The sequence below is a fragment of the Biomphalaria glabrata genome, chromosome 14 (genome assembly GCF_947242115.1).
Source record: "Biomphalaria glabrata chromosome 14, xgBioGlab47.1, whole genome shotgun sequence".
NCBI classification, from domain to species: Eukaryota; Metazoa; Mollusca; class Gastropoda; family Planorbidae; genus Biomphalaria; species Biomphalaria glabrata.
The window spans coordinates 14,085,258-14,097,625 of NC_074724.1; the positions used below are offsets into that span (position 1 = coordinate 14,085,258).

Genomic DNA, 12,368 nt, shown 5'->3' on the forward strand with positions numbered 1-12,368 from the left:
TTTTTGTCCGTCCGACAGTCCGTCAGACCCGTTTAGAGCTCTTAAACTATAAAAGATATTGAAAATACGAAATCATAATATTTTAGACCATTCAAAGTTCTGATGCAACGGCTACTTTTTTCTTTTCTGAAAGCGAAAAATCTATTTTTTTTAAATCACTTAAGCAAGCAGTTTTTTCATAAAAATTCACCACTTTTACAACTATTCACTATTAATAGTAACAAACACTGGAGGCTCTATGGTAGGGGAGATAGCCATTTACCACATTTTAAACACATTTTTGTAAATGGTTTTAGATTTTTATGTCAAAATTTTTTTTTTACAAATGTCTATCAAAAGGCCTGCAAAATTGCTAAGAAAAAGCGTATGTAAGTACTTATGAAAGACATTTTAATGCAAGTTTTCTAATAATATAAGAAAACAAAATACCTAAAGAGCAATTGCTGATGTCAGTGCTGCCAACTCTTATTGTTGTTTTATTCATAGGACACTTTAAACATCGATAATTTCCAGTGAAGTTTTTATAGGTTCCATTTGGGCAAACATGGCAGGAACTATTATTCTTTAAAAAAATCCTTCTCCACAAAATGCTGTTGGTATCAAAATAAAATTGCTGATATTTATTTAACAATAAGAAGCCGAATTTAATTTTGAAGATAATTCTATTTCCAAACATTATAACGGTTAAAACGAGGTTTCATTGTGTGCTTAATTAGGTACTTATTAAATAAAAAGACACTTATGAGTTTTTAACTAATGACAAAAATAAAACAAGAATGTGCTGAATGAAGATGATAATGACTATTTCTATATGAATGTAATAAATGTATTGGGCTTAGAAAATGTTGTTTTATCTAGTAACTAAATAAAAATGTATCAATCTTCTTGTCTTATTTTATTTTGGTAAGAAAATAACAAAACATGAATTTGTTTCTCATTTGTCGACCACCATACAGTTCTAGTTTGACGCTAACATTCACATAAAAAAACAAAGTCTTTCTTTTAGACCTTGCCATCTTTAGGGTTGAGGATGTCTTGTGATCAGCATAATGACCAAAGGCCCATTACTTTTCCTCAACTAATGGCAGGTACCAATAGTTTTTGGTAGACTCGGGGCGTCCTAAAAATCCCGATATTCGAAATTACGATCCGTTCAGAGCACATGTTCTTATCATTTATCCAGCACGCCACATTAATGTAACTTACAATTTCTTTACATTTGATAGTTAAGAACTTCTCTTCTACAACAGTATTTAAAGTCTGTTACTCTAGACCGTAATTCGAATAAACATAAGTAAAAGCAAAGGTAAGGGTTTACAAGATGTATTTTACTAATAAACATAGCATTACGGAAACTATGGACGTCCGATCGGTCATTGTACCTGATATCGTTAGCTGTCTGGTTATGGAACGTACATTATGAATATCCTATTCTAAACCTCAAGAAAACAAATATTACCGATGATAGTACTTTGAGTATCGGTAATTTACAGCAAGTCAAGCATTGCACATATAAATGTTAAGTTCCCCTTTCAGATCATGTGGTCAGAAGGACAGGGTCGTCTGTCTCTGTGGCCTACGGTTAATGAGGGTGTCATGTGCCCAGCACACAATACTTTTCCCCAACTAATGTCAGGTACCCATTTAAAGCTGGGTCGACTCAAAGGAGCACAAAGATCCCGAAATTAAGAATCATAGTCTTCATCAGAATTCGAATCCGGAACCCCCGGTTCGGAAGCCAAGCGCTTTACCGCTCAGCCGCGTCGCCTTCACGCTTTGCACTTGATGGGTGTATGATATGTTCGGGTTGAACGATTTTGTTTTTACTTATTTTGTGGTAAGTGCTGGGTAAACGCAATTGAGGGTTAAGCGGGAGTATATGCACGTAAATACGATGTATATATATATATATTACTTACTTACTAATATTACAACTAGATCTAGATGTGGAAGCTTGTCCAGATGTTGTTTTATGATCAGGGCATTCCGTACAGTCACCATTTCCTTCTTCTTCTTTGTAGAAGCCCATGTTACACTCGGTCGGAGCAGTTGTTATTCTTGTATTCTTGTCCTGGTCCACAAAGAGCTTGAAAAATGTATGGAAGATGAAAATAAAAACAAAATGTATTAACTTGGACACCAGAAATGCGATAAATTCTTTGATTACTTTTATTTTTAGGGCATGTGACCAATGACCACTGGGGGTGGTAATTTGTATACAGGCGAAATGACTCTAGACCAGAAGAATGTTTTTTGGACATTCCGATGGTCTAGACTCTAGAGGTTAACATCGCTTAGTGCGTTATCGCTAGGCGGTGTTGTCGTTTCCAGGGTCACTGGTTCGGGCCTTGGTCGACGCAGTCCCTTATTTTCGTCTCATTTAATTCACTACTTTCTCTCATTTAAAAACTTTTTCCCCGGTACTGCTGTTCATTTATGTTCGATATATGTATGTATTACTTTTATTTTCGTGGCAACTATGTCTGACATAGATCTAGATTAAATCCAATCCAGTACACTAATAATATCCAGACTTAGGCTCGCTGTTCATAAATATATACATGTTTATACAGTGACAAACGCATGCCAAAAGCAGTCTTTTTCATTGAGCTTAAAGGTGGTTGGTTTAACAGAGATGTCCCACGGAAACGCTTTAAAGACCAGCTAAGGCACCAAATTGTCTTAGCAGACATAGAAGAGAGTAGCTGTTTGTATGCGACTTCGAATCACATACTAAGGCCTCGAGATAAACATTTTGAGACCAATAGAAAATCAGCTGCTTAGGACAGACTTAGACGGCGGAAAAGAAATTTCATTGATTACTGGTGGACAATGGGTATGGTTGCCCTGGTTGTGGCAAAATATGTAGGTTACAGAACAATTTCGGTGACGATTACTAAAAAATTGAAAGTAATGTAGGTCGATTTCTTTTTTTCCTATTCAAAACAAAATTATTTATCGATAGAGAGTTCTTTTTGGTATGTTTTGGCAAGAGAAGAAAAAAACAACAATATATATATATATATATATTATATAATTCTTTAAATAAAATGCTATAAAAGCCCGGTGCACCTATGTCTAGGAATCCTAGTCAACTTTCATGTGTCTATATAGACATTTTTAGCCGAACGTGGCCATGTGACGAGTGGAATAAAAAATCTAGTTCTTAATCTAGGTTACATATTTCCAGACTAGACCTAGAAAATCTAGATTTAGAATCTGCAATGAATATAGTTAGAATATAGATCTATGTCTAGTTAAAAAAATCTAGATGAGACGTAGTCTAAAAAATCTAGTTAAGATTTAAATCTAGCTAGTAGATCTAGTACGATGGCTTATTGTTCGTGGGGTATGCGCGCTGGACAGTGGCTGGACTAACGTTCGCACTTCTTGATGGTATCACATTCATAACCTTCTGGCTGAAATATCCTGTCGTCCAGCGGAAGGTTTGGACTGTCGTCCAGCAGATTATCTTCAGCATTAAAGAAACATCTAAAACATTTAAAACATTAAAAAACAATACAACGTCAAATGAAATATTGATATATTATCACTTTAGACAATCACAACAAAATCATGTCTTAAATATTAATTGCAAATAGGCGGATTCGATAGAGATCGACGGGGGCCGCCTCTGAGTTTGTGTGATAACTCTAATTTAATCTTATTTTTGTTTTTTTTAATGATGGAAATTTCATATTACACTCAAGATGAACTGCAGTTATTTCCAAGTTATATAGTTTTATATATAATTTCTTCTATTGGGTACTTGGAAGAGAGATGGATGACCTGTTAAGCAGATGAATTCCGAACCTTTTTTTTTACTGGTTAATGGTTGTGCTGGCCACATGACACCCAAGTCAACCATTTTTTAAATACATTTTATTTGGTGTTCAGGTTCCAGTTTCTTTTTCGCACGTATTGATATTTAATGCATTATGTAAATGTCTGTACATTTTGTTCAAACTTACACTTAGAGCAATATCCAATGTCTGTACTTCCAGTCCTAATTGTTGTTTTGCCCGGTGGACAAGGTAAACATGCTTGATTCCCAGGTGTGCTTTTGTAGGTACCATTTGGACACGCCAGACAAGAAAAGTTGTCCATGGAATAAAATCCTGCTTCACACATTGCTGTTTAATGATTTTCAAAATAAACCTTAAAAACAAATATCCTTTCAAAACGTTTGTAAATATGTTTTACAATTATTTCAATCTGTACATCTGTCTGGTTAAAAAGTGTGCACACCCATTCTCTGATCTGGCATAGATAAGACGATACATCAATTTAAAAATAAGTACAAATTAGTCAATTAATCAGCATCCATTCTACAACTCTACAAATGATAAGCTGTACTCGGATTACTCAGTTTTGCTTTGTAGCCGTCCTTTTTGGTATTTACCAGTCATCACATTGGACCGAAGCGAACAGGAAATAAAACTGAAATGAATTAACATCGGATTTGTAAAATGTAAAATGGTTGTAACATGTTTTACTTAAATCGGATGTTTCTTCAGAATTTAAAATAATTTAATTCCTAGTCCAAACCTTTCGCAGGACGACGGGATGGGAGCGAGCAGGGTATGAATCCGAGGCCATCGAGATAATCAGTCCAGCACGCTAACCGCACGACCTGTTAACTTTGTAACAAATTAATAGCCTGTTATTGATAAAGAGATGTATTATACATTACGGCATCACAACTACCGGATATCTACAATATTTCAGACGAGCGATTTTAGAAAATCTTTTGGCATTGATTTATAATTAAAAAAAAAAAAAAAGAAAAGAACAAGGCATCGAGCTTGTACTTCGGCTACGTCTGCTCGATGTACCAGCACAGTTACCAACAGAGTTATTGGCATTTTCATTTAAATGGAACAAGAATGAAGATGTAGATTTATCTAAACTAAACTTTTGTTTTAGAACTCTTAAGATCTATATCTACTTAATCTAGATCTAAATATATAAATTTGGAATAATTTAGATTTAATTTATATCATATTTATGTAAAAAAAAGCCTAAATAATTATTAATAGACTGAATGCAAAATTAAATTTAAAAGTAGTAGATTAGTTTTAGTATTTTATAAATTCGCAATATTGATCTAGACAGTTGGAAATTAAAATCTACACTTTAATTCTGAATATTGAAATTCTAGATCTTAACCTAGTCTATATCATTCTAAACTAGACCTAGAAATTGTAGATCTAAAATCTACAATGATTTTAATTAGAATATAAATCTAGATCTAGTGTAAAAAATCTAGGTTAAATCTAAATCTAGCTAGTATGTCTTTTTTAATACGAAAAAATATGACGAGGTTTAATAAACTTTAATTTATATTCATTGACGTCAATGGAAAAAAAAAATCTGATTATTTAAAAATTAGTTTAGTATCATGTCCTGCCGCGGCCTTCACGCTACTGCATGATATTTACATACAAAGTGCATTCTTACCCTTTAGAAACAAACAGAAATGTTTTCTTTTAAATTTTAGTAGCTAGTTGAACAAAAAAATACACCTTTAACTAATATTTATATTTGTTGTGAACATTTCTTGTACATTTTATAAATGTATTTGACTTGGTGATACTGAAAATAAAAATATATATATATATATATATTGTTAACATATTGTAACATTATCTCCTTTACTTTAAAGTATTTTTTAAAATTGGTGTATTTTTATGAAAAAAATAGCATGCATAATTAATTTTATTAACTAAACGGTTTGCCTTTTAGAAAACCGAAAGTAGCCGTTGCACCTAAGCTTTGCAAGTCGCATCGCATGGTGGAATAGTATTTTTCATTTCTCTTCTAGTTTTTCAGATCTGAGTGTGACAGATGGACAGACGGACATTTTTCACAAAACTAATAGCGGATTTTCTCCTTACGGGCGCCGCTAATAAGTACAACATGTCTAGGTTATAAAATTGTCATTAGAATTAATAAAAAAAACATTTTTTTTTCCATTTTTAAATTAAAAAATTATAGTGTGGCTATTTTTCATTTAAATTAGATTGTGTACATAAAAAATAGCTTATAGCATGCTCAGATCGATTTGGTCCAATCTCATTTTCGGACAAGTGGAAGAAGGTGGTATCTGGGAGAAGGTTTTACGGTACTGCCATTAGGCTCTCAGTAAACACAACTCTGCTCGAGTCTGGTGTCGAACCTCGAGCCCCCTTCCATAGGAGGCCAAGCCAGGCCCAGTTCAAGCATACTTAGCCTCTCGTCCACGCTTCGCACATTCCCAAGTTATAAATAAACCGTTCTTACTACTATTACAGCTTGAAATCGACCTGGACCCTCGTCCAGATGTTGTTGTGTGTATAGGACACTTTGTACAGTCAGCGTCTCCTTCTTCATCTTTGTAGAAGCCAATGCCACACTCAGTACAGTCTCCATTCTTGTATTCATGTCCAGACTTACATGTATCTAAAATAAATTGTATTTTTTTATTATTAATATCTTAATTAGCACTAAACCTGTAAAGCAAAAACTGGAAACACCATTTCTTGATATTAAAGGAACGAAAAAAATAAATTCTACACCAGTCTTCTAATTCTAAGATAAAAGAAAAAACCTAAGCTAAAGTGTTATATACAGAATTCAAACAACTGAAAAAAGGTGTGGTGATGAGTTGATCAATCGGATCAAGCTAAAAAAAAAAGGTTAAGGGGTTGCCATTTTAATTTTAAAAAGGGCAGAAAGTGTAAAATCAATAGTGTGTGTGTGTGTGTTGTGAGGGGGTAGGGTTTTGTCACAGTCTTAGTTGACATTGCATGATCTAAAGTTCACGTCATGTTAATAGTTTAAAAGACACGTGGAATTCCTGATGTAGAAAACAGGAAGTAGAGTGAATAAAGTTGACTTTGAGTTCAGTCAAGTCAAGTTAGTAAGGTTTTGCTCCCGGTCCAGGAAGGTTGGACGTTTCTTCCTGGACTGGTGTATATATATGTATATAGCATGACAGTCGATGGACTAGTGATTGTTGATTAATAATATTTGAGAGTTGATTTCATAATGTGCTTATTGGATATTAAGGTATTATTCGTATTTCAATGGATATCTATAGTTGAAGCTCCAGTGTCACTAGTAGTAATTGTTCTTATTGTTACCCGCTGAGATGCGGACGTGATTGATACTTTTGATACCGCTGTTATGCGGATAGGATTATTATTTCTTGACTTGTAGCACTAACACGGAGTGCAGTGTATTATTATTGTAGTAAAATAAACTTCATGTTGTCTGCTGAACGGACTTGAGTCAGTCGTATAGTGTTTGTCTTGTCACGTGTCTAGAGTACTTCAGGAAGCAAGAACCCAGTATCAACGTTCATTGACAGGTTTACATCGAAAAGCAACATTGGTTATATTAAATGTTAAATTGGGGCGCCGAAGTAGTACAGAGATTGTACGTAGGACTAACTTTTTTATATATGGGCGGGTGGGTGGGGGAAGTGAAAGTGATATCAGAATCCACGGGTCAGCAGCAAGTGTGTGTCCTAGGAAGCCGTTATGAAGTCGTTCCAGCTCAATACTAAAGTCTTTGTCACATAACATTATGGTGTGCACTGTACGGCAGTGCTGAACAACTGAAGAAAACAGCACACTTATCTTCTTTGGCACAGTCTGCAAAAGAGCAGACAGCTCAGCAGCAATAAAGCTGGCTAGAAGAAGAAGGGGAAGAAGAAGTGCGCAGGTGAAAAACTAAAATGGGGGTTTTCGAGAAAGGGAGGGAGAGAGAGAAGGAAGGAAAAAGAAAGAAAAAGAAAGAAAGAGAAAGAAAGGTAAAAAAAATATCGCCTAACAGGTTTTTAAATCTCTGTTCTTAATAATATTACTATTTAATTAAGGTCCATTATCCATATTCTTCAATAGTGATTAGGACTGCTAATTGTATAATAATAACTATAATTTAATTTATAAAGCGCTGTTAACAAACCAAAATGTAGGCTCAATGCGCTGTGATAACATTACAAACATAAACACGAGAGCTAAAATGATAAACTAATCTTGTATGTACATATCACGCACATTTCTTTTAGAATCTTATTGTGATTCACATTATAAAAGATCTAGAGTAACTTACGTATATCGAACAAGTTAAGCTCATTCGCCGACATTTTTTATGTTTGAATTTGTGTATCTCCGTAAAAATTAGACCTAAAAAAAAACTGATTCTATCTCTGAACTCCTCATCCATTTTTCTTAAAAAGTAGATATGTTTTATTCTATTACTACTCATAGTTAAACTTATATATGATGTTAAAGTGGGTCAAGTTGATGATTTCAAAAGCTTAAATCATCGAACACTTTTTTACCTTTATCTTATCTTATTGAACATATTAGGAACTTATCAAACACACGAGAAGTATGGTGTTTTAAAAGTGTTATAATCTTAAAATTTTGTGAAAAGTATGGTGTTTCAAAAGTGTTATAATCTATATTTTTTTTTATTTATATCATTTTCTTGAATTGTTCCATCAATGGACAGGTCCGATGGAAGCTGATGGAAGCTGCCTCCGAGTTTATGTGATGCAATGTTGTTGTTGTTGTTTGTAATTTCTTTGTATTCAATAAACACGTACCTATCGAGCAAGCTCCAATATCTTGACTACCTTTGCTTATTGTTGTTTTGCTTTTTGGACAAGATAAACATGGCTGATTTCCAATTGTATTTTTGTATTGACCCTTTGGACATGCCAAACAAGAAATGTTGTCAGTTGAATAAAATCCCAGTGCACATGATGTTTGATATTTTAAAATACATTTATTAAAAATATTTACTTGTTACTTTGAAATTCCTTTTTTTTTAAATTGACATATAAAAGATAGCAAAAAAAAAAACAATATTAAAATAGATCCAAGTTTGGAATCTTTTGTAAGGAAAACCTTTTTCTTTTAATATTACAGGGAAGGGAGCGAGAGTCAGTTACCAACACGATAATGGTCACTTGGTTGGACATATGGGCTCTAATAGTTTCGAATTCCTTGGTTATCCCTTTGAGTTTTTCGTTTATGAAGCATGCGGTGAAGCCACATAAACTAGCGAGCCGGTCTGGCTCAGTTCTATCCGGGTAGACTATCAGGGCCCAATACCCGGAACTATCGGGATCCCTCAGCACCGACACATCGGTGTAGTAGAAAATGCCATCTGACGGGTAGGATTGGTATTATACTAAGAACAGCTGCTGGTCGAGATCAGTAATGTAAGTTGGTTACGAGAATAGTCAAAGTACTCCAATGACCAAATCAAAGGACATATATGATTAATAGTGAACATACGAATGAAAGATGGGAGTAAAAAAGAAAAGAAAACATACGTTTTCAATTACTGGAATGACAAGCTGTGAGAGAAAAAGAAAGAAATGGATTTTTTTATTTTATATTCTAATTTTAATTTAATATGCATTACCACAGGGACATAATAACACCTGCAAGAGCTGAAACTGTCCGAAGTTAATACGAATGCTACTACAATGAATAATGAATTCCATAATCTACTCCATGCAATATATATATATATATATATATATATATATATATATATATATAGATAGATAGATAGATAGATAGATAGATAGATAGATAGATAGATAGATAGATAGATAGATAGATAGAGATATAGATATAGATAGATAGATGCATAGATAGATAGATAGATAGATAGATAGATAGATAGATAGATAGATAGATAGATAGATAGATAGATAGATAGATAGATAGATAGATAGATAGATAGATAGATAGATAGATAGATATAGATATAGATAGATAGATGCATAGATAGATAGATAGATAGATAGATAGATAGATAGATAGATAGATAGATAGATAGATAGATAGATAGATAGATAGATAGATAGATAGATAGATAGATACATTTCATCTTACAACTTACCAAAGCATCTCTTTAAGTAAAAGTCGATGTAGCCCTGCTCTTCTGCAGTAATTATGACACTAGTATATATATAGTACATTGCTCATTCTCATGTAGAAAACCTTTACCCTCTTCTTGGTCTTTACATTTCCTGTCGCATTGGATTAGTGTTATTGTTTCTGTTTCGCCATCTCTAGGAATCACTTTATCGGAGTTGGTAAATGTGCAGTTATTCTCTTGAACAAAAAATATCACACACGCAAGTTTATCTAAGGAGAAAAACTCCACATTTCAAAAATATATCTCAATATTTTTCCTTTTCGGCTCAAAACACTTGAAGTTAATTACCACTATTTTTTTTTTTATTTATTTATTTTTAGGATACACATACATATTTAAACAATGAACATTAATGCAAAGTTTCAACGTAATCTTAAATGGAAGGGCAGAAAATATGTACTATGTATATAGACAGACAGACAGACAGTGAGTTAGTATAAGCTTTGTAAAAATACACATCCATACAGATGGCCTGGTTACGAGTTAGTCGAGAGTTTTTGGAGTTGGTGTGTGATACGTTTTTGTTCGTACGCTTTTCCTATCGGAGATAGTTAGTCTGTGCTGGATTAATTCTCGTAGTCACTCGTAGTTATGGATAAATCTGATGATACGCATCGACTTTGTGCAAATATTTAGTTCACAGCGTGGGATGCGTAGCCATGAAAAAAAACCTGCATTCCTCATTAATCTTTGGACTCGAAGACAAGCCTTAGTATTAACGAGAAGTAGTTGGATCATGTGGCTACTAAAGATAAATTTCTGGGGTTTTTTACATTTAAATGTAATTATCGTCCTAACTATATTAAGAAGGATTACAATACTGTATTTAATTGTGGACACGTAGAACGTTGTGCGATCTGTATTCTTGCTTCGCTGACTACGCCTGTCTTTGGCCAAAATTACATTTTGGACTCGAAATGTTTTCCCCAAAGAAACCTTCTTATTCGGAAACTATTTTAATTCAAAAAGGCGCTGGAGAAAGTCTTTCAAGCGTTTCCCGGGGAAACTCGTCTTAGACGACTGTCTTTGGCTTGTAATGATCCATCCTTCCCCCATGCTACTGAGAAGCCGCTGAGTCTTTCAGAGTGCATCTAAACAATTCACTCCAGAATTCACCAGAACATCGCTATAATTTTTGTAATGCAGTTTTGTCATCTTTTGACAATGATAGACTGGACACAACTTTCATAAAAGCCTTACAGATTACATGTAACTGAGAAATACACAAAGATAACGGTACATTCCTCGTTTCATATGCTAGGACACATTTGTACAAAAACTTCATCTTCCTCAGTGCTATTAGAGCATGGAATGGGTTCCCTGAGGCAGCCAGGAGAACCAATGACTTTAAGATTTTAAGTCAATGGTTAACAATCATGATTGTATGGATATCGCGTTTCACAAATCCATCTTTTTTTTTTAAAGTAACGTCTGTATTTAATAAGATAAGATTAGATGTAACTATAAGAAAAAAGATTATAGAGATTATTATTATTATTATTATTTAAAAATCTTCTCTTGGCTTACCTTCTTGGGTTACCCCTTCTTGTAATAATATTAACCAAATTTCAAAAACGAAATATATTATTTCTGTCATGAATGTAAACCTAGATCTTTATTCGCAGAACTAATTATTTTGTCTTTTATAGGATCCTGTGTTATATAGATTTAATAGTTCAGGAAAACTTGAGGTTTGAAATCACACACGCCGGAAGTTCAACTTTGAAAAGTCACTTTTATAAAACAATAACAAAAAAAAACCGAAATAAAGTTTGATAATAAAAAATAAGCAGCAAAATACAAAATACTTAAAAATTGCGAACGATACTAGCAGTAACCCGTTCAATGATTAAGTTTTATTCACCTCTTGGTTTTATATTTTCTTCAAAATAAAGAGAAATAAAGGAAACATTATTTTGTCCCCGTTTTATTATACATTGTTTTCATTTTTTTCCTATACATTTAAAGGCAGTTGGTCGTTGCGCTGGCCATATGGCACCTTAGTTAACCATAGGCCACGAAATCAGAAAACACGTATCTTTTAAACTAGAAATGGGACGGATTATGTATGGGAAAAGAGAGAGGTTCGATTGCGTTTAAGTGTTACAGCACTAAGCTCCATTAGGAGTTAAATAGACTAAAGAAGGAAGTAAGAAATGGTATTAAAAATACAATTTAAGTTGAAATTGATATATTGACACATCTATTGATATATTGATACATCTATTGTTATATTGACACATCTATTGTTATATTGAAACATCTATTGATATATTGATACATCTATTGTTATATTGACACATCTATTGTTATATTGAAACATCTATTGATATATTGACACATCTATTGATATATTGGCACATTTATTGATATATTGACACATCTATTGTTATATTGAAACATCTATTGGCATATAGACA

General features: G+C 33.4%; 1 protein-coding gene across 1 annotated transcript; it reads right to left on the reverse strand.

Annotated features, from left to right (window-relative positions):
• Nucleotides 1–1,929: 1,929 nt before the first annotated feature.
• LOC129922951 (signal peptide, CUB and EGF-like domain-containing protein 1) lies at nt 1,930–8,220 on the reverse strand. Its single transcript, XM_056011297.1, has 4 exons — nt 8,098–8,220; nt 6,283–6,441; nt 3,972–4,133; nt 1,930–2,086 (listed from the first exon to the last, which is right to left on the reverse strand). The coding sequence occupies exons 1-4, from the start codon at nt 8,129–8,131 to the stop codon at nt 2,031–2,033; spliced, it is 411 nt and encodes a 136-aa protein (XP_055867272.1). The 5' UTR covers nt 8,132–8,220; the 3' UTR covers nt 1,930–2,030.
• Nucleotides 8,221–12,368: the final 4,148 nt, after the last annotated feature.